This window comes from Dendrobates tinctorius, unplaced genomic scaffold (genome assembly GCF_039654945.1).
Source record: "Dendrobates tinctorius isolate UK_male_01 unplaced genomic scaffold, ASM3965494v1 ptg000034l, whole genome shotgun sequence".
NCBI lineage: Eukaryota > Metazoa > Chordata > Amphibia > Anura > Dendrobatidae > Dendrobates > Dendrobates tinctorius.
The window spans coordinates 11272427-11296542 of NW_027361702.1; the positions used below are offsets into that span (position 1 = coordinate 11272427).

At 45.7% G+C, this 24116-nt stretch overlaps 1 protein-coding gene across 1 annotated transcript in view; it reads left to right on the forward strand.

Moving 5' to 3' along the window:
- The window catches only part of ARL13A (ARF like GTPase 13A), a 224333-nt gene that overhangs the window by 77112 nt on the left and 123105 nt on the right, over window positions 1-24116 (forward strand). The window contains exon 3 of the mRNA XM_073573174.1: window positions 21536-21606. Within this exon, the coding sequence (XP_073429275.1) occupies window positions 21536-21606 (71 nt within the window). The remainder of the gene's footprint in view (window positions 1-21535; window positions 21607-24116) is intronic.

Consider the following 24116-nt stretch of genomic DNA (forward strand, 5'->3'; position numbering starts at 1 on the left):
CTCCTCGCGCTCTTCGGGCCTCCCTCCTTCTTCCAACATGGTGTCCTGGTGTTCTATCTCCTTTCCGGGCTCCTTTCCCGCCACAGGGCCTCGTTCCTCCTTCTGGGGGTGGCGTCTTCTTCCTACTCCTCCATACCTGGCCAGTATTTGAACCCCTCTGGGGGTGGGCCATGTTGCTGCTGCATAGAAGTTTAGGCAGGGGAGGCCCAGGACAGTTCGCACTATTTTCTTACAACCACCCATGTTGTCACGCCCTTCTTCACTGTGGTGGCGGCCATTTTGAGAGTCCATTTTACAGTCTATCAATTTGGTTATTTTGCACATTTTCAGCAATCACAAGTCCAATAAATCTTCGGCACACAGAACCCGGTGGCTTCGTCATCCTGTTCGTGACGCCAGAAAATGGAGCGCCCTCGCCATGCCAGGGCCGTGGGGTACTCGGTACCGGGCCCGTGGAGTTCAATGGGAGATGTCATGGTAGCGGTGACCCGGTACATGGTCCTGGGCGTCCATTGTAAAAGGGGAATGTTGAATGTGTGGATGATGATTAAAGTTTATTAGTGATTGATTCGTGATGCCACCTGTGGTGTTCGACAATGAAGATGTTAAGCCGACGCTGCAGACAGATCCTCTGGGACAGACGGTGTTGGCAGTGTAATAGATGTTGAGGAAGAGGGTGCAGTGTTCAGCACAGAGATGTAACAGTGCCGAGTGGGTTGGCACAGGAATAAGCGGAGGACACCAGGGCATGTAGTTCCAAAGCTTTACTCACAGTCTGTTGTGCATATAGTGCCTGCATCCTTGCTGTGTCCTCCAGGTCAGGGGCTCAGTCAACCTCCAGGCAAGATGAAGTACTCCGTTCCAACACTCTGCCAACATATGTGCCTTTTCTGAACGTTTCCCTTCTAGCGCCTATTTGAAGTACTCACAGTAGTGAGTTACACTGGAGTTCCTCCTTTCAGATGTTCTTAGAACTCTACTTGTATGGCAGACAGCTGTAGCCTGCTTCGGGGACTCCTTGCTACTAAGTCCCGGCTCACTCTCGTTGCTGCTGTGCCCCCAAGTCTTGTGTGGGAATAAAGTGGTGACAACTTCTATTCCTCCGGTGTCTGTCGCAGGACCATTAGCATCCATACAACCTCGGGGACCGGACCCCGGCCTTGCGCTTAGAACTCGAGGAAAGGCTCTGCTCTAACCCTAATCCTTAGTTCTCTTCTTACGTTCCGTACAAATCAATCTTTCTTATGGACAATTAGGCTTTCTGAATATCTCTTTCCTGTGCCAGCAGACCCAGGTCACTGAGGTCTGCTGCAGCACTTCCTTCATCTATCCCACTCAGGGGATCCTCTCTCTGACTCCTCGTCAGACTGACTGACCTAGTCCCAATAATCTCCTGCTCTCTGGTGCAGACTCAGCTCCACCCACCTCCCAGCACTCTTCGTGTTCCAAGCAGGGAGCCACCAAAGGTGCTTTGCTACACTACTATGTTGTGTGGGATGCAGGTGTTGGAGTGTGGTCAGGTGTCTCCACCTTACCTGAATTGTGGGGTACCACACCTCAGGAGGAGGTGCAGTACCTCTGTGGCGACTGAACCCTCAGGGGTGACACAATTGTTTTAAGGCACTCTAAATGATAAGGTAAGGAATTGAGATCTTGGAAAAACTTCAAGTGGATCTGTGAAATCTTCTTAGGAAAAAAACTCTGAATATTTGAAGGTGTTGAGGAACTGCTAAATGCATACCAGTGTCTTGGATGTCGCATGTCTCTGAAAATGCACTTTTTGCATTCACGTTTAGATTTCTTCCCTCAAAATCTTGGGAATGTAAGTGATGAACAAGATGAGCTATTTCACCAGGACATTAAAGTAATTGAACACTGCTACCAGGGTTTTTGGAATGACTCAATGATGGCAGATTACTGTTGGATGTTATATAGGGACAACCCTGAAAATTCGTATCAACGACAGTCTAATGTCAAGCACTTTTAATTTCTGTTCATATTTTGGTTTCTATTTTGGTTCAATAAAAGCTGTTTTGTAAGGTGAATCATTTTTTTCTGAAAAATATTCAGAATTGAGAGTCCTCAGTGGTTGATACCTTTTAATGGCTAACTGAAAAGATGGTAACACATTATTTTTTTCTGATATTTAGTACTGCTTTTTTTTAATGTCGCCAGTATATTTCATATACTTTATAATTATGATGCTGCTCCATGGAAACTATACATGCTACAGAAAAACTATATACATTTTTGAAAACAATCAGTATACTGCAAAGATAATGTCACTACTGGGTGACACATAGATCAAGAGTGTCAACAATTTTATAATATAAAATTAAGACATTTTTATTAGAAAAAATAGACAAACACATATACAACCGTTGCCTCAAACCAAAAAGTGCATGAGCAGGGAGAACAGCAGTAGCAGAAGGATATTCAAAATTTTATACAATATCATTATATTCCATATTATATCCATTAATAAATTTGTTCACAGTTTTAATAGAAATAGTTTACACAGACCTAATTAATTTGGGTAAAGGTCGCCGACACATACAAAAAACAGTCTTGTTTTGAGCGGCTACATACTGTATATTATCCAGAGCACAACATACCACATAAAAGCAATAGATACTGGAAAAAGTGTCAAATGCAAATCAATAAATTTTAATTTCTAAACATGGTATGCAAGATCTATGCCACATAGAAAAGGCCAATCCTTCAAAAAGTCCTAAGCCGCAAAAAAGTTGTAAATATTAACCATAAATAAAGTGTCTTGTGCAAAATAGTAAACTCCTAAATGTAAATGCTATATCCAATTCATTAGACAAGAGGTTAATCCTTCTTAAGTATATTATATATCCGGATTGGTAGAATAATTAATAACTATTTCAGAGATATTTCACTTGCCAGGATTCATAAAATGAACATTACAATACAATTATAGGTGACTAGATGGTGGCCCGATTCTAACGCATCGGGTATTCTAGAATATGTATGTAGAATATGTATGTAGTGCAACAGATCTCCCGACGGTAGGGGGTGGTGTGCGTCATTCGAATTCTGTGCCAATTCGCGGCCGGACTGTGCCTGTCGCTGATTGGTCGCGGCCAATCAGCAACGCGGGATTTCCGTTACAAACAGGGAGACAGACAGAATTAGACGATTATATAGTAGATAATTCAATGGCATAAATATATCACTGACTATATTGCCATAACCTCCCGTGTCTACATGGATAAACGATCATAGTGGTCAAAAAATTTTTTGAAAAAGGCCAGACACATATTACCTGAGCCTAACACATAGCCGTTCTGGACAAAAGGTGAATGCTGTCTCCTTGCACCTGTTTGAGGAAGCCAGATAGGCGAAACGGCGCTGTCGGAGTACGGCTGGGATATACAGATCGCTGGGTAAAGACATTTTGGTGTAAGTAATCATGGTTTACTTTATAACAATGATATATGGACTTTTGTATTGAATCACTTGCATTGTATAATATACAGATGGGAGCACCTCGTTAAGGCTAGTTTCACACTTGCGCCTTTTAGCGCTGCATTTCGAGCACACATCAAACGCATGAAAAAAACACTTTCAAACGCTTGTAAACACTGCGATATTTTGTGGCATCATCGTGCACATGCAGCCAAATAAACGCAGCGTTTGTATGCGTTTTCACGCGTTTGCATTTTTTATGCGCATGGTGTCACAATCACAGGAGGAAAATTCTAGAAAAATTCTTGCAACAGACACAACCAATGCGACATCAGTGGGCGTGTGTTATGGTAATTCTTTATATAGACCCTGTCTACAGCCGAATTCTTCATATTTGCTTTCTTTTTCTCGTGTCAACATGGATCTACGCTGGAAAAATTTTCACTTTAACTTGGATCTGGACATCAGGATGGCTCAGGCTTATGCAGTTGCTTGCCATCAACAAAGGGAGAGAGAGAGACAGCGAAGACGGCAGCGGCGGCATTTGTGGATACATCCGATTGTTGAACTCCGGGAGAGCCGTGGAGCGTATCACACCCTCTACAGCGAGCTACAGGCAAACCCGAAGAAATTTCCGGACTATACACGGATGTCCCAACAAAGCTTCAGTGATTTACTTGCTCATGTTTAACAATCCATCCGGAGACAGGACACGCAGCTCCATTGTGCGATTCCTCCTGAGGAACGGCTCCTGGTCACATTACGGTACGTAATATTTACAAACCAATGCCTGCATAATTTTCTTCGTTGTGACATGTACTTTTACAAACCTGGCAGAATTATTTTTCTGCAATGTACTAAATTTTTTTTTTCTTTTATTGTTTTAAAAAACCATATACAGAAATATAAATTTTACTTCTTTCTTTGTTTCGCAGATTCCTGGCAACTGGAGAGACCCTATCTTCACTACACAATTGTTGCGGACACCTGCTGGGCTTTGTGGAACGTTCTTTGTCCAGAATTTATGCCCCTGCCCACCGCTGAAAAGTGGATGGAAATTGCTGACAAATTCTGGACAGTCTGCAATTTCCCCAACTATTTGGGAGCTGTTGATAGTAAACACATACGGATAATCAAACCCAAAAGAATTGGTTCGGAGTACTATAACTACAAAAAGTACTTTTCTACAGTACTCATGGCTATTGCGGATGCCGGATGTATGGTTGTAGCAGTGGACATTGGGGTATTTGGCCGTGGGAATGACTCCCAGGCTTTTAAGAACTCGGACATGTGCCGGAGGTTGTATGGCAACCAATTTAATTTCCCCATGCCACGGCCTCTTCCCCACACCAAAGCTCTGCCACAGCCCTTTGTAATGGTTGGGGATGAGGCTTTTCAAATGTGCGCAAACCTGCTGAAACCCTACTCCAGCCGTGACTTGGACCACACAAAAAAAATCTTTAATTACAAGCTGACCAGGGCCAGAAGAACTGTAGAGTGTGCTTTTGGTATTCTTGTCTCCAGATGGCGCATTCTCGGCACAGCCATTAATTTTAAACTGGAAACAGAGGATGAGGTGGTGAAGGCGTGCGTGGTTCTACATAATTTTGTAATGGCTAAAGAGCACCCAACCTTTGAACTCGATGATGCTGCTCCTAGCCCATTGCCTCAATTCACTCAGCATCCTCTCAGGTCATCCGGTGAAATTGGCCAAATGAGGGACCAATTTGCGGCCTACTTCATCTCAGATGTAGGACGGGTGGAATGGCAAGATCGAATGGTGTAAAAATACTTTCTTGTGTGTATGTTAATAAAGAAACCTGTTTTGATATCTGTACCGAGTGCACTATGTCTTTTTACACTTCAATACAATAATCAACTGCCCAGGTATACCTGTGAATTCATGATGCTGTGTTTTGTGCATCATGAATTAACTAGTACTCCTGACTAGGTGACTATACATACACACAAGTTGTATGACCTTTATCATCTCTACAGTTTGTGTTCAATTTACAGTGAGGGTGGAGATAATACAACTAATATTTGTGTCACCTGGCCTGATGTTACAAATACTGATTTTGGGATGCACTAGCACCCGTCACTCTTTATGACACCTGACCATGTGACTATAAATATTATTTGTAGGATCACCACTGTGGCTTGAGTTTGAATGCAGACTGGAGTGATAATAAAGGTTATACAACTTCTACAATCCCCAGGCCTGGTGTCATGCTGAAGTGAGGACGCCCAAAATAACGCATCCTAACTTCAGAATGTTATCACACATGGGTAGATGAATACACATATTAGTTAAACTGCCGCATCGCTCCAGTCTGCTTGAAATAGATAATGCAGACTGAAGTGACGCTGCAGGTTAACTCATATGTGTATTCAACTGGCCAGGTGTGAGAAATAGTTATGAGATGAGGCCAGGGTATTATAGATATGACGTGTATTTTCCCCATCATCACTTCAATTTATTAACCACACACTGAATAGAGGTTGTGGTTAATTTCAAGGTATATTTATAATCCTCTGGCCTTGTGTCACAAATAGTTAAATGATGATGGTAAAAACACATCATCCTTAATTAATTTTTTATGATACCTGGCAAGGTAACAATAGATATGCCTTGCACTCAACACCATCCTCTTTTCAGTCTGTGCAATATTAGCAGACTGGAGACTGGAGGTGAAAAGTTTACGGCGCAGTGTGTGTAGGCAGAGAAAAACACATTAATCAAACTTTATTATGGTAAACCAGAAATGTAAATTTATTTTAAACAAAAGGAAAAAAATTTTTTTTTACTGCGTTTGGGGGAAGATGGTTGGAGTGTGCAGTGACGAGGAACAGCTTACAGTGGATGAAGGTGTTCTAGGGGAAGGGGCGACAAAAGTTGTGAGGGAAGGGAGGTCAGTGATGGAAATGGAGGTAGACACACTAGGAGGAGAGGGGGGAGGTACAGTTAAAGTTTTGCAAACATTTTTGTGTCTCCTGAGACAGTCCTGCCTGGACCTCCTTGTGTCCAATGACCGCCTTGATTCTTGGCTCTGCCTGGAACTTTGGGCTAGTAAGGAATGGGGGTCCCCCGTTTACTGCTGCTGCTGCTGTGGCTATTGCTGCTGCTGCGGCTGCTGCTGCTGTGGCTGCTCCTGCTCAGTAGTGGAGGTGGCTGTGCTCGTCCTTGCAGGAGGACTGGTGGCGGCAGTGCTGATCCTTGTTTGCGGAGTGGTGGCAGCAGGGCTAGTACATGTAGGAGTGGTGGCGGCAGGGCTGTTCCACGTTTGAGGAGTGGTCACGGTGGCTGTGGTCCAAGCAGGCATGGGGTGGCGGTGGTGCGCCAGACAGGAGCAGTGCTTGCCATGGTGGTGGTGAAGTGACCAGCAGCACTCCGACTTGTGGTGGTGTAATGTTGGCTGTCAAGGCTTTGAATAGAGGTGGCCATGCAGTGGTATGCAGTAGAAGTCGGTAGTTCGTTGTGGCGAGTCAGTGGTGGCACAGTTGGAAATGACACCACTGACTGCTGCACGTACCGATTTTGCTGCATAGCCTGCAAGTAAGCAGTGTTGCAGGCCTGCAACACACTCAGCTGTTGCTCAGGACTAAGGTGTTCCACCATGCCCTGTTCAATTTTACTGAAAAAATGGTGCGCTGGTCTGTTGAGTTCGGCCTCCAGATGGTCAAGGCGCTGTTCGACAGACTGGAAGCAGTGTTCCATGTGGGTAAAACCTCGTTCCATGACTGAAAAAACGCTTTCCACTCTGTCTGACAATGTCTTGAGGCTGGCATGAAAGGCTTCGCTCAAGTGCAGGAACTCGGACAAGACATTCCTGTCCAAGGCCCTCTGCCGCTGGCGGTTAGTGCCCGCATAACCAGTGGCAGAGACCTGGGACAGGGGAACACCTGATTGACCAGTTTCTTGGTCACCAGCTGTCCGTGTTGCTAACCTGCAAGCTGCTTACTGGCTGTCGGTAGGTAGGCGGAAATTCCCCGCACTTCCGCTTCGAGCTGCTCCACATGATCAGACAATTGCTTTTTCTCCATTGAGAGAAAAAAAAATTCCCCCTACGGCCTCAGAGATATAGAGGAAAGAATATACACACTTTTTTTTTTTTTTAAACACAATTCTTTCCTGCTATTGAGTACCCTAGGATCTGCGGTATGGCGGGTGATTCTGTTATGATTGAGTCACCGTAGGAGGCAAAAACAGAAATGCTAGCTAAGTCCAGAAAACCAGAGAGGTTGGCAGCTATCGGATTGCAGACCCCTGATCCTATCCACAACAACTAACAGTAGCCGTGGGGGGTTCCTACGATGCCCTAGACCCCTCGATCACAGCCGGAGAATTAAATAGGCCTAAAGAAAGAAAGGGGAAATCTAAACTGCCCCAGAGCAGACCCCAAAGCAATAGGCAGCCCCAACATATAATGACGGTGAAGCAAGATGAAAACACTAACACAGATAGAAAGACAGACTGAGCAAAGGCGGGACCCAAGCTAACTAGATAGGAAAGGACAGGAAGGCTGCTGTCTGCAATCCGTGAAAAACCCTATGAAAATAAGAGCCAACAGACTGACAGTGAAAAAAGGCCCTGAAGACGCTAGGCTTCAAAAAAGCTATGTCAGTACTCATGAATATTCTGAAGACAGAGCAAGAGGCAAAAGGAGATTCAGCTCACCCCAGCAGGGAATGGCAGAATCCAGAAAAGCAAGGAAAACAAAAACAAAACACAAAAGCTAACAGGCAAAGCAGAAAACTTAGCTTTAGAGGAGCAGGAATCAGACTGGTGTCCTAGAAGTCCACAGAGAAATCACCCGCAGGGCAGAAGGGCGTCGGCAGCCTTATATCCAGTCCGTGACTCCACTCAGCCAGTCATCCTCATTAGGCTCAGGTGCCTGATAATCAGGCTCATTACCTTCCTTTACCAGAATAGGGAGTTCACCAGACCTCAGTGACGAAGGGGAAATTGAACTCACAACAGCTGGGACGCGTCCGAGGTTGTCCGATGAAGGACCACTCCAGGGACAAGTTGCAGGGTGCTAGTGTTGAAGGAACGGCCTCTCGAACAGAATTCAGGGACGGACCGTTCTGACAGACAGATGGGCTGGGGGAGGGACCAGTATAAAGGAGGCGGGGAATTCCCTGACGATGAGTCAGCAGACCGGGACAGAGACTGCAGGAGAGCGTGGGAGCGACGGGAAGCTAGAGCGACTCACCAGTGTGAGAGAGGACGCTCACTGAGGACTCCAGAGGGACGGTGCCAAGGCGATCGTCCGAGACTTTCTGCCCTGCTCCAGCCCGCGTCCACTGCGGCCCCAGTTCAACCCACGGCCTACCTGCGGTCACCCGCGGCTGCTGCCGCCTCTCCTCAGCCCGTGGCTGCAGCCTGTTCCCCACCACCTGCACCCGCCCCGTGGTCGCGGCAAGTACCGTGCCGTCGGCGGCCACCACGGTCCCGCTCCGGTCCACAGCAGGGGCCGGGCCTCTGCTGACCGTGGACTCCCCGTCGCAGCCATTAGCTGCGCAGGTGGCCTGTCATCCGCCACCACACATCTCTGTCACTTGCCCCAGTCCGGGGGCTGCGGCCCACCCGTCCAAGGACTTCGCAGGGCCCTGTGGGGCTCCAGTGTCGCCGGCGCGCTGGAGGGCGCGAAGACTCCGTCAACGCCTCAGCAACTGGGCTCAGCAACTACTACGCCGAAAGACCACCAACCCGAACGGCGAGGGACATCTGGACAGCAGCTAAGTTGACGTTTCAATTAAGGACCCGTAGTCGGCCAAACCGCGGCCCTATAGTGACCGGCTATTGCAGGAAGTAGTCGTGTTCTACTCATTGGTGTTTGCTTATCTAGAGCCCCTGCGAGGGCAACACGTGTTACCCCTTTTTGTGTTCAAGCTGTGACTGAGGAAAGTTCCCCCAGTCTTATAAACGTTATCTTAGAAAGCACCAGGTTGTCTTGCGACTCGTTACTGCATCCTGCGTACCTGCAAATACCACACTGCTCCAGGTGCTGTGGAAAGAAAAGAAAAACATTACTATCCTACAGTTACAAGAAGCATGAGTTGTGGAATAGAAAAGCATAGATTTAAAAAAAAAAAAAAAAAAACACTCTGGTGGCAAGGACCGGTCTTAGGAACTCCAAATTGCGATGGTACCGGTATTTGGTTCTGGTCCTTGCCGCTGAACCACTGCAAACCTGTCCCTCAGCACGAACATCAGTATTGAAGCGGTCCTTCATGGAGCACCAACGTGTTCGGACTTTGTTCACTGTTGGAGAAACAAAGAAAAGACATTTATGTGTATGATGCAAGATATTGTTAGGAACGGCGGATCGCACTAAATAAAAATAAATAATAAAGTGCGCTCGCCGCTCGGGGTCCACCGTGCAGTAGATATTACACTGCTGCTAGGTAACGACAGACAAGCAATATGGCAGTATAATGCGCATGGGTTAGACTTCACCTGAAGTGCGCAAAGCGGGCTGTGTTCACACACAGAGGCGACGCAACATAAACATACTGACAGTCAATGTAGCACAATTCAGCAATAAAATACCCAAAGCAGTCACTGTTGATCCTGATATTACTGTTGTGCTTCCTGCTAGAATATATCTAGCAGTAAACACAACAATGCCATCAGTAAAAACAGTCAATGCAGCACAATTCAGCAAAACAATACCCAAAGCAGTCACTGTTGATCCTGAAATTACTGTTGTGTTTCATGCTAGAATATTTCTAGCAGGAAACACAACTGTGTCATCAAGGACAATAGTCACTGCGGCATCACAGAGCAGGGAAATACTTACGAAACACCTTTTTGGAGGTTGCAGGGGCGCTCTCCCAGCCATCCATCAACGCTGCGGCCACCTCATTCCATAGCCGCCGGGTCACCACATTGTCCTTGTGCAGCTGGTCATGGCTGTCCCACAATGGGACACGCTCCTGGACCAGGCGGATCTGGTGCTCATTATCCAGGTAGACGTCTTCATCCCATTGTGGAACCTGTGGTGAATTCACTTTCTGGCCTCACTTTGGTTACTACTGAAGGTAGTGGAGCTGGTCAAATTGAAAGAGGGGTTGCGAGTTCTCTTTATGGGCTCCCTTTGGTGATTACTGGAGGTAATGGAGCTGATCTGATTAACAGAGGCTTGCCACCTGATGATGACGACGATTGGAGATCTGGGGTTTCAGATTGGGATTTAAGACAGCCGACTCCCTCTATCCCTGCTGGTGATTTTCTTCCTGCCTCCTGAGGTCTTAGTTTCCAGCTCAGTCCCTGCATGTTCAGCTAAGTGTTCATTTGCTATTCTGTTTACAATTGATCTGGTATTGTCTATCTCAGTTTTGTGTGGGTCAGCCAGGTCCGGCTGGGGCTGTGCTGAATCACCATCCATATGTTACTGCTTGTGCCAGTTTGTTTTTGTCCCTTATTAGATTGGCCTGTTTTTGCTCTGCTTTCAGAATATACCAGAGTGCTGATATAGTGGGCAAAGTCGTGCGACTTCAGTATTTTTTGCATCAGACGTGTTGGACTTTTTTGCAGGGTTTTTTGTGTGATTGCAGACAGAGTCTATCCTTTCCTGTCCTGTCTAGTCAGTGTGGGCCCCATCATTTGCTCAGTCTATTTTCCTGCCTGAGTTTGTGTTTTCATCTTGTCTCACCGACAATATATGTTTGGGGGCTATCTATTCCTTTGGGGTCTGCTCTGGGGCAGTTTAGAGTTCCCCTTTCTTGCTTTAGGCTTAGTTAGCTCTCCGGCTGTGCTGAGGTGTCTAGGATCATCATAGGCACGCTCCTCGGCTACTGCTAGTTGTGTGGATAGGATCAGGGGTCTGCAATCCACTTAGTTACCAACCTCTCTGGTTTTCTGTGGCTTAGCTTAGGCTTGCTCTTCTCCTCGGTGACCCAATCATAACAGAAACCTATAAAAAAAACATTCATTAGAATCTTGGAATTTTGTGTGAATAAAAAAGTTCAAAAAAGAAACAGAAAAGAAGAAAGATAGAAGATAAAAAAAGGGACATTCAAAATCATTTCATACTTACATTACGTCTCACCGCTGGAATTTGACTTTGCTGCTCCCGCTGTTCGCCCTCACTAGCCGGGTCCGATGATGATGATGTCTGAAAAAAAGAACAAAAATTATTAGACATTTGTAGATGCAGCAGCTATACTTACCCAAAGGCATAAAAATAATCACCTCACGCTCTGCTTGGGCCAGTTCCTGCCGGGATAGTGAATAATCTGATCCAGAAGACATGCTGCATGTTAAAAAAATACAAAGCATTAGTACATAATACATTTAACAAGACAGGCATACATTTTAGATGTAAGAATACTCATATTCTTGCTTCTGGAAGCTTTTATCCAAAATGCTCTGTTGTTTTGCAAGCTGTCTGCTCTCCATGCTGTCTGTAGAGTTGTGGTACAGTGCAGGCAGACACCTTCTTTATCTAGACTCATCTCAAACAATGTTGCTTGAGTAGCAGGTGGTTTGAACCAGTGTCTAGACGTTATTTACTCAAAATTTGCATGCGCTGATAAGTGCTGACGTGCGCTGAGCCATGCGCTCGCCAGCGCACCCTGTTATGAATGGGAAACCGAGGAGAAAAAAAAGACAACAAGCTAAGTCTCAGAAAACCAGAGAAGTCGTTAACTAAGCAGATTGCAGATCCCTGATCTTAACCGCACAACTAGCAGCAGTCGTGGAGCGTTCCTACGTTGGTCCTAGACGCCTCGTCACAACCGGAGAACTGCATAAGCCTAAAGCAGGAAAAGAGGAAAACTAACTGCCCCAGAGCAGACCCCCAAAGGAAAGACAGCCCCCCACAAGTATTGATGGTGAAACAAGATGAAAATACAAACAAAGGAAGAAAAATAGGCTGAGCAAACGATGGGGCCCAGCTAACTAAAAAGGACAGAAAAGGAAAGACACTGTCTGCAATCTGCCAAAAAAAACCTACAAAAATATTGTCCAACACTTCTGATAGCAAAATTAACCCTGAAGTCACTAGACTTCTAAACCTATATCAGCACTCTGAAATATTCTGAGACAGAGCAAAAAAGAGGCCAATCTAATAAGGGACAAAAAGCAGATTGGCAAATACTGATTAATAGGAGTGGAATTTCAGCATAGCCCCAGCAGGGGCAGGCTGATCGCACAAAAAACAGAATTGACCAACAAGCGCAAGTGTGAACAATAGCAAAAAACAAACTTAACTTGAGAAGACTGGAAGAGAGCTGAAGTCCAGGACCTGAGAAGCAGACTGAATCACCAGCACCCAGATAGGGCATCGGCTGTCTTATATCCAGTCTCATACTCCAGAGATCCAATCGTTATCTTCCTCATCTGGTGGCAGATCACTACCACTTAAACCAACCGCACTACCTCCTGTCACCACCAGAGGGAGGACGGAAGGGGAACTCTCAACTGGTGGAGCAGAAAATGAGTTCATGACAGCACCCATAGACTGTAATGTTATTGTTTTGTGCATTACGTGCGCACACGTGCACATGCGCTTTTTTTACGAGGTTGGGCGAAACAAAAAATGCAACATGTAGTGTCTGGCGCGTCTGGGCGCACCTGGAAAATGCGCAGCGCACGAAAAACGCTGATGAACGCGTGCAAGCGCTAGACCATGCACCCCCATGTTGAAGATAGGGGAGCATTGCGCATGCTTACTATAGTGCACGATGCACTGTGCGATAAAACGCTAATGTGAAACCAGCCTAAAGCAGTAGGCAGCTATTGCACGATGCGCTTTACTTCATGCTGCTATTTATGTCTGTTTATGGATTGATGTGTGCTCCCTTAATTAATGCTACAGTGTTTGCACTATGCACTATTTAATATTTTTTTGCTGCTGTTGTTAATTTTGGAACAATGGTATAATTGTAATTATTAATAACTAGCTGAAGAGCCCGGCGCTGCCCGGGCATAGTAACTAACTGTGGGTAGTTATAGCAAATTATAATTATCCTCCATCCCATAGTCCCGTGCCCATATACCCATCATACATATCCACGATCCCATAGGCCCGTGCCCATATATCCATCATACATATCCTCCATCCCATAGTCGAGTGCCCATATACCCATCACACATCCTCCATCCCATAGTCCCATGCCCATATACCCATCATACATATTCGCCATCCCATAGTCGAGTGCCTATATACCCATCACACATCCTTCATCTCATAGTCCCATGCCCATATACCCATCATACATATCCTCCATCCCATAGTCCCGTGCCTTTATACCCATCATACATATCCGCTGAAGTCCAGGACCTGAGAAGCAGACTGAATCACCAGCACCCAGATAGGGCATCGGCTGTCTTATATCCAGTCTCATACTCCAGAGATCCAATCGTTATCTTCCTCATCTGGTGGCAGATCACTACCACTTAAACCAACCGCACTACCTCCTGTCACCACCAGAGGGAGGACGGAAGGGGAACTCTCAACTGGTGGAGCAGAAAATGAGTTCATGACAGCACCCATAGACTGTAATGTTATTGTTTTGTGCATTACGTGCGCACACGTGCACATGCGCTTTTTTTACGAGGTTGGGCGAAACAAAAAATGCAACATGTAGTGTCTGGCGCGTCTGGGCGCACCTGGAAAATGCGCAGCGCACGAAAAACGCTGATGAACGCGTGCAAGCGCTAGACCATGCACCCCCATGTTGAAGATAGGGGAGCATTGCGCATGCTTACTATAGTGCACGATGCGCTGTGCGATAAAACGCTAATGTGAAACCAGCCTAAAGCAGTAGGCAGCTATTGCACGATGCGCTTTACTTCATGCTGCTATTTATGTCTGTTTATGGATTGATGTGTGCTCCCTTAATTAATGCTACAGTGTTTGCACTATGCACTATTTAATATTTTTTTGCTGCTGTTGTTAATTTTGGAACAATGGTATAATTGTAATTATTAATAACTAGCTGAAGAGCCCGGCGCTGCCCGGGCATAGTAACTAACTGAGGGTAGTTATAGCAAATTATAATTATCCTCCATCCCATAGTCCCGTGCCCATATACCCATCATACATATCCACGATCCCATAGGCCCGTGCCCATATATCCATCATACATATCCTCCATCCCATAGTCGAGTGCCCATATACCCATCACACATCCTCCATCCCATAGTCCCATGCCCATATACCCATCATACATATTCGCCATCCCATAGTCGAGTGCCTATATACCCATCACACATCCTTCATCTCATAGTCCCATGCCCATATACCCATCATACATATCCTCCATCCCATAGTCCCGTGCCTTTATACCCATCATACATATCCGCTGAAGTCCAGGACCTGAGAAGCAGACTGAATCACCAGCACCCAGATAGGGCATCGGCTGTCTTATATCCAGTCTCATACTCCAGAGATCCAATCGTTATCTTCCTCATCTGGTGGCAGATCACTACCACTTAAACCAACCGCACTACCTCCTGTCACCACCAGAGGGAGGACGGAAGGGGAACTCTCAACTGGTGGAGCAGAAAATGAGTTCATGACAGCACCCATAGACTGTAATGTTATTGTTTTGTGCATTACGTGCGCACACGTGCACATGCGCTTTTTTTACGAGGTTGGGCGAAACAAAAAATGCAACATGTAGTGTCTGGCGCGTCTGGGCGCACCTGGAAAATGCGCAGCGCACGAAAAACGCTGATGAACGCATGCAAGCGCTAGACCATGCACCCCCATGTTAAAGATAGGGGAGCATTGCGCATGCTTACTATAGTGCACGATGCGCTGTGCGATAAAACGCTAATGTGAAACCAGCCTAAAGCAGTAGGCAGCTATTGCACGATGCGCATTACTTCATGCTGCTATTTATGTCTGTTTATGGATTGATGTGTGCTCCCTTAATTAATGCTACAGTGTTTGCACTATGCACTATTTAATATTTTTTTGCTGCTGTTGTTAATTTTGGAACAATGGTATAATTGTAATTATTAATAACTAGCTGAAGAGCCCGGCGCTGCCCGGGCATAGTAACTAACTGTGGGTAGTTATAGCAAATTATAATTATCCTCCATCCCATAGTCCCGTGCCCATATACCCATCATACATATCCACGATCCCATAGGCCCGTGCCCATATATCCATCATACATATCCTCCATCCCATAGTCGAGTGCCCATATACCCATCACACATCCTCCATCCCATAGTCCCATGCCCATATACCCATCATACATATTCGCCATCCCATAGTCGAGTGCCTATATACCCATCACACATCCTTCATCTCATAGTCCCATGCCCATATACCCATCATACATATCCTCCATCCCATAGTCCCGTGCCTTTATACCCATCATACATATCCGCCATCCCATAGTCCCGTGCCCATATACCCGTCATACATATCCTCTATCCCATAGTCCAGTGTCCATATACCCATCACACATCCTCCATCCCATAGTCCTGTGCCCATATACCCGTCAAACATATCCTCCATCCCATAGTCCAGTGCCCATATACCCATCACACATCCTCCATCCCATAGTCAACCATTATGACAGCATAATGAGCGGCGGGGCTTGCAACTTATGATGACATCAGCGTCGCCATGGCAACCATTATGACATTACAATGAGGGGCGGGGCTTGATACACACACACTTTTTCCCCATTATGAAGATAGGGGAAAAATTGTTTGGTGAATTGGAACGCGCGGGGTTAATATTTCGCCTCACAACATAGCCTAGGACGCTCTCGGGGTCCAGACGTGTGACTGTGCCAAATTTTGTGACTGTAGCTGCGACGGTGCGGATGCCTATCCCAGACATACACACATACATACATACATACATACACACATACATACACACACTTGAGCTTTATATATTAGATTTACTATGCTCATGTGAGCACTCATATTTTTTGCAGCATATGCCTTATGCACTTTTTATATTTTTTTGCTGCTATTTTTTTCACATACTGTCTATATTGAAAAAGAATATAGAGATATATAATATTCTATGAGGTTTTGGATTTTGTCTATTCTTGCACTATACACTTTATATACTACTAGCTGAAGAGCCCGGCGTTGCCTGGGTATAGAAACCAACTGTGGTTAGTTATAAAAAATTATAATGATTATATTGCACTTAAAAACCGTGCATCTAATCCTATTCTGTGTGATACTGACTGCTTAGCCATGTATATAATACTATTCTGTGTGATACTGTGTGCTGAGCTGCGTATCTAATCCTATCCTGTGTGATATTGTCTGCTGAGCCGTGTATCTATTCCTATCCTATGTGATACTGACTGCTGAGCTGTGTATCTAATCCTATCCTGTGTGATACTGCCTGCTGAGCCATGTGTCTAATCCTGTCTACAAAGAAAACTGTTGCTAATAACAACCAATCACAGCTCATTTTCATCTTTTAAACAGCTCTAGGACAGCATGGTGAGTTTTGAGTGACAACTTTTGTATTTCAACTTTTATGTGGCGAGGTTGGTGTATGTGTGGTGAAATGTGTGCTGAGGGTGGTATGTGTCTTGAAGCACGTGGTAGTATGTGGCGCATTTTGTGTGTGTGTTTGGGTCGCCCTCCCAGGGCTGCGGGGTACTCGGTGCCGGGCCGGTATCAGGGGGAACGTGTCACAGCAGCGGTGACCCGGACCGTGGCCCTGGGCTCCCAAGCAATGGCGGGGGATGTTGTGGATGGTGGAATGTAGTTAGATGAATAGTTCGTGACGCCACCTGTGGTGTTCGGCAAGGGAGGTATTAAGCCGACGCTGCAGACAGATCCTCTGGGACAGATGGTGTGGTGCAGCAGAGATTGTATAGCCCTCCACAGGCAGGGCTGTTGTCCCAGGGCAGTGTAGATGTGGAGACACTTAGATAGTGTAGTGTCCAGCGCAGGGGATGTAGCAGTGTCAGGCAGGCAGACACAGGAAGGAATGGAGGACACCAGGGCATGTAGTTCCAAAGCTTTACTCACAGTCTGTAGTGCCCGCTTCTGTGCCATGTCCTCCGGGTCTGGGACTCAGTCAACCTCCAGGCAAGATGGAAAGCTCCCTTCCACACTCCGCCAACTTATGTGCCTTTTCTGAACGTCTCCTCTATAGCGCCTTTAAGTGTGAAGATCTCCTAGTACTGTGTTACACTGGAGTTCCTCCTAACAGATGTTCCCAAGAACTCTACTTGCACAGCAGACAGCTGTAGCCTGCTTCGGGGACTTTCTACTCCTAAGTCCCGGCTCTCTATCCGTGTTGCTGTTGTGCCCCCAAGTTTTAGATGGGAGTAGTGCATTTACAGCCCACTACTCCACCGTGTGTCTGCTGCAGAACCATTAGTATTCATACAACCTCGGGGACCGGGCCCTGGCCTTGCGCTTAGAACTTCTAGGCAGGGTTCTTCCTCTAACACACGTCCTCTGTGTTCCCTTTTACTCCTACGTTCCGTACTTGTCCTTTCCCTTCTATGGAAGCTCAGGCTTCGGTTCAATGTCCTTTTTCTTTCCTTTCCTTTCCCGTGCCAGCTGGCTCAGGTCACTGAGGCAGTTGCAGCACTCCTTCCTCCATCCCTTCTTCCAGGGATCCCCACTCCTCTCTGAGTGGCCTCTGAACCTCCTGTCAGACTGAACCCTGAACTGAACTGACTCCTAATCCTGGAACTGTCCCACTCTTTTATATGAATACTCAACTCCACCCACCTCCCAGCACGTCTAGTGTTCCAAGCAGGGAACCACCAAAGGTGCTCTGCTACTCTCTAAGCAAGAAGCCGCAATGTGGTTATGCTGAACTACTCTATTGTGTGGGGTGCGAGTGTTGGAGCGTGGTCAGGAGCCTCCAACATACCTGGATGGTGGGGCACCACACCTTAGGAGAAGGTGCAATACCTCTGTGGCGACTGAGCCTCAGGGGCGCCACATGTTCATATCCCCGTGTGTGGTGAGTATCCCATGTCAGGGCAACTGTACGGTATATACAGTTTGGTGCCATCGCTCTCATTCTTTAAGTCCCCCTTGTTCACATCTGGCAGCTGTGAATTTGCCTCCAACACTTTTCCTTTCACTTTTTCCCCATTATGTAGATAGGGGCAAAATTGTTTGGTGAATTGGAATGCACGGGGTTAAAATTTCGCCTCACCACATAGCCTATGATGCTCTCGGGGGCCAGACGTGTGACTGTGCAAAATTTTGTGGCTGTATCTGCGACGGTGCACATGCCAATCCCGGACATACATACATACATACATACATACATACATACACACCCACAGTGAGCTTTATATCTTAGATTGTTTATATACCTCAAATCAGATAAATTTGTTTTTTTCCGTGTATATTGTCTTAGTGGATATTACTGTCACCAGCTTTCTGTACCCGGCTTTTTATTCCCTGAGGAGGATTACTTGCTTTTTTTGAGTTTATGTTTTAATATTATGAATAAAATCTATTTTATAAATTTTTTTGCCTCTATATCCCTGTTTATTCAATAGGGATGTTGCTTACAAAATTCAATTGGAGGAGGGTTTTTTATTATAAACGGACCTGGTTTGGTTGCATAATGCTGTACATGTCTGACAGTTCAGAAAAATCTCAGTGCGCAATACAGCCGCCCTTTGTTTTTATAACAGTCATGAACTCCATCCATGGAGTCTGTCATTTTCTTAATCTGTAAATTATAAGTATATTGCACTGGCGCCTAACACTAGGTCACTTCCCCAGCTCCCTGTTTGAGTAGCAACTTCCTCTCGTTATAAGAATTAACTGTCTAGAAAAAAATATTAGACTTCAAATGGCACTATGGGGAAGAACACAAAGGATAGAAAGGACAATAGTATTACCACATAGTTATATATGTAAATAATAGCAAAATCTAATGCGTGGTGATTATAAAATGTGATTGTTTTATTTTATTAAAATAAATTGTGGTTGCTCATGAGAAATCGTACTAAAGACATATATCTTCACTTATGTAATTGGAGAATTATACTATGATCTTTAGAGTATAAACTACACTAAAATGCTGCTGTTTTAAATAAAGTGCATCAGTGCATACAACCGATACTGCTATTAAGTCTCCAGCTGGTCGTGATAAATCCCCCTGGGAAACAGTCTCCATGTCAAGATAGATGCTGCTTCAAGCTCGTCATTATAGATTCCACTGGGGAGCCGTCTCCATGTCAAGATAGATGCTGCTTCTAAGGCCCCCGTCACACATAGCAACGCACCAGCGATCCCGACAAAGATATGACATTAGAAACCAGCTGTTTACCTTGGTTACCAACTCCCTGCACCAGCGCGCTGGTATCTAAGGTACACAGCGGGGTAACTAAGTGACGCGCGCGCTTAGTAACCCGCGGTTTACCTTGGGTACCAGCTCGCTGATGGCTGGTATCCCACGTGCCACACGCAGTGATGCGTGCTGGCCAGCGGGAGACCAATGATCAAAAAAATGTCCAGGGCTTTCGAGGACGATCAGCGATACCCAGCGGGAGGGGGGTGGTCGCTGATACCTGTCACACACAGCGATATCGCTGGTGAGATCGCTGTTGCGTCACAAAACTTGTGACTCAGCAGCGATTTCGCTAGTGATCTCGCTGTGTGTGACGGGGCTTAAGTCTCAAGTTGGTCATTATGAATCACACTGGGGAGACGTTTCCATGACGTTTCAAGCTACACATGAATGTCTCTCTTCTGCGGCTTGGTCATCTCTCTCGGCCATGGCCCTCCTCACTCGACACAGATCTCCCAGCCCTAGTGGCCCAACTCTGGTTCTGGTCACTCAGCTCAGGATCTGGTTACTTGGTTCTTCACTCGGGTCTGGTTACTTGGTTCCTCACTCATAATGTGGTTGTAAGCCAATTCTGCTGCACCGTGCATCTGACCTACCACACATCCAGGCACTGATTCCTCCCCTTCACTGACATTCTGGGCCTTTTATACTTACTGCGCCACAGCTATCACCTGACCTGGTGTCTCTTCCAATCTCTTCCCTCGGGGAACATGCACTTCACTCTTCAGTCCTTACTAATGTAATTCTCTCTCTGCTTTCTCTTTTCCTATCCTCTTTTATGACCAGTGGTGGTGCTCATGTGCAGACACTCGGTTAAGCATTAACAGTGTAAATCTTCTCACTTGTCCATCTCCTTACACAAGTCCTGATGTTTTTCATCTGGGTCTTGCTCAGTGGTCGTTGGGCTCAGCCTCCTTACCTTGGTCATGTCTCTGAGCACTGAGCACCTGGTACTTATGTATCTCACTCAGTGCTGGTCGGGCTCAGCCTCCTCATCTCAGCCGTATCTCCGAGCACTGGACAACTTGTACTTTTGTGTCTTGCTCAGTGGTGGTTGGGCGCAGCTTCCTCACCTCGGCCATGTGTCTGGCCATGGCCAAGCCCCTTTAAATAATATTTTTTACAGCCACAACTTAGGGCCCCGTTACATGCATCAATGTCCCAGCGATCCCACCAACGATCCGGCGTGGATGGGATCGCTGGGACATAATTAGCTGATCGCTGGTGAGCTGTCACATAGACAGACCCACCAGCGATCAGGACCAGCGAGCAAGCTGGTATCTAGGGTAAACAGTGGGTGTCCAAGAGCCGCGCGGCTATTAGTTACCCGATGTTTACGTTGGAAACCAGCGTCCAGCGTCGCTGATCGCTGGTTTCTCGCTGCCACACGCAGCGATGCGCGCTGGCCAACGGGAGACCAACGATCAAAAAATGGCCCAGGACGATGGAGCGCGATTAGCGTTACCCTGCAGGGGGGCCGGTCGCTGATACATGTCACACACAGCGATGTCGCTGGCGAGATCTCTGTGGCGTCACAAAATCAGCTATCTCACTGGCGATATCGCTGTGTGTGACGGGGCCTTTACATTCACTCTCCCCAATCTTTGTAGCAAGCAGATTTTTAAGCAAATCTGATTTGTTTTGTGGCAGATTTCTATCATTTAGCATGTGCCGTGTAACAGATCCATGCAGGTCGAGGTGTTCAGACTTTTGTTATCCTAGTATCCCATCTTTATGACAGTATTTATAAATGTTGCTCATTGTAGTTAATAACTGCTATGTGTTTGTCTCTTCTATTGATTGTCTGTCTTTGTATGCAGAAGTGTGACCATTGTCTTCATGGGATTGGAAGGCGCTGGGAAAAGTTCCATAATCAAGGCAATAAAAAGAGGTAAATGTTGGCACAAGGAATAACAATGTCGCCTTGGAACCAAGTACTTTACGCTGCAAACATTCGTTATATCACACATTCTGGTCTGATCTCATGGACAACAGAAAACAATAAAAATACATGTAACTCAGGACTGGCGACGGCAAAGGTCGGTGATCACCGGTAACGACGCACCACCAGCGATTCTATGTTTCCTATTTATTCCTATTTAATAAAACATTTTGTTATTTCAATTTGTTCAATACATTTATAAACTGCAGCAATGTTTGTCTCTGCCTGCTATGATAGGGGTCGCATAAAATACAAGTACAATATGGACTCCAAATTTTACTATAGTAACCGTATGCAGGAATACTTTTTGACCAAGGTTCCCAAACAGTTGTGAAACTAGAGCCGATCGGCCCCTGTGAAGGTTTGGACCACCACCCCCCATCCTGGTATATACAGTGGGGAAAAAAAGTATTTAGTCAGTCAGCAATAGTGCAAGTTCCACCACTTAAAAAGATGAGAGGCGTCTGTAATTTACATCATAGGTAGACCTCAACTATGGGAGACAAACTGAGAAAAAAAAATCCAGAAAATCACATTGTCTGTTTTTTTTCATTTTATTTGCATATTATGGTGGAAAATAAGTATTTGGTCAGAAACAAGCAATCAAGATTTCTGGCTCTCACAGACCTGTAACTTCTTCTTTAAGAGTCTCCTCTTTCCTCCACTCATTACCTGTAGTAATGGCACCTGTTTAAACTTGTTATCAGTATAAAAAGACACCTGTGCACACCCTCAAACAGTCTGACTCCAAACTCCACTATGGTGAAGACCAAAGAGCTGTCAAAGGACACCAGAAACAAAATTGTAGCCCTGCACCAGGATATGTCCTCTATCCTGGTATGTGTATCCCTCAACCTGGCCCCATCCTGATATCTATATACAGTATATATATATATATTCCCCATCCGGTATATACGTCCCATATCCTGGTATATATGTCTCATCCTGGTATTTATATATCCCCCATCCTGGTATATATATCCCTTATCCTGGGCCCCATCCTTATATATGTATATCCCCAATCCTGGTATATACCGTATGTCCCTTATCTTGGGCCCCATCCTGGTATATATATCCCCCATCCTGGTATATATCCCTTATCCTGGGCCCCATTCTGGTATATATATATCCCCCATCCTGGTATATATCCCTTATCCTGGGCCCCATCCTGGCATATATGACCCTTATCCTAGGCCCCATCCTGGTATATATATCTCCCATCCTTGTAAATATGTCCCTTATCCTGGGCCCCATCCTAGTATATATATCTCCCATCCTGGTATATATGTCCCTTATCCTGGGCCTCATCCAGGTATTTATATCCCCCATCCTGGTATATATATCCCCTATCCTGGTATATATTTCCCTTATCCTGGGCCCCATCATGGTGTATATATACAGTATATCCCTCATCATAGTAAATATGTCCTTTATCCTGAGCCCCATCCTGGTATATATATCCCCCATCCTGGTATATATGTCCCTTATCCTGGACGCCATCCTGATATATATGTATATTGCTCATACTAGTACATATGTGCCTTATCCTGGGCCCCATCCTGATATATACTGTATATCCCCAATCCTGGTATATACTGTACGTCCCTTATCCTGGGCCCCATTCTGGTATATACTGTACATCCCATCCTGGTATATGTGTCCCTTATCCTGTGCCCCATCTTGGTATATACAGTGGGGCAAAAAAGTATTTAGTCAGTCAGCAATAGTGCAAGTTCCACCACTTAAAAAGATGAGAGGCATCTGTAATTTACATCATAGGTAGACCTCAACTATGGGAGACAAACTGAGAAAAAAAAATCCAGAAAATCACATTGTCTGTTTTTTTTTCATTTTATTTGCATATTATGGTGGAAAATAAGTATTTGGTCAGAAACAAAATTTCATCTCAATACTTTGTGATATATCCTTTGTTGGCAATGACAGAGGTCAAACGTTTTCTGTAAGTCTTCACAAGGTTGCCACACACTGTTGTTGGTATGTTGGCCCATTCCTCCATGCAGATCTCCTCTAGAGCAGTGATGTTTTTGGCTTTTCGCTTGGCAACACGGACTTTCAACTCCCTCCAAAGGTTTTCTATAGGGTTGAGATCTGGAGACTGGCTAGGCCACTCCAGGACCTTGAAATGCTTCTTACGAAGCCATTCCTTCGTTGCCCTGGCGGTGTGCTTTGGATCATTGTCATGTTGAAAGACCCAGCCACGTTTCATCATCAATGCCCTTGCTGATGGAAGGAGGTTTGCACTCAAAATCTCACGATACATGGCCCCATTCATTCTTTCATGTACCCGGATCAGTCGTCCTGGCCCCTTTGCAGAGAAACAACCCCAAAGCATGATGTTTCCACCACCATGCTTTACAGTAGGTATGGTGTTTGATGGATGCAACTCAGTATTCTTTTTCCTCCAAACACGACAAGTTGTGTTTCTACCAAACAGTTCC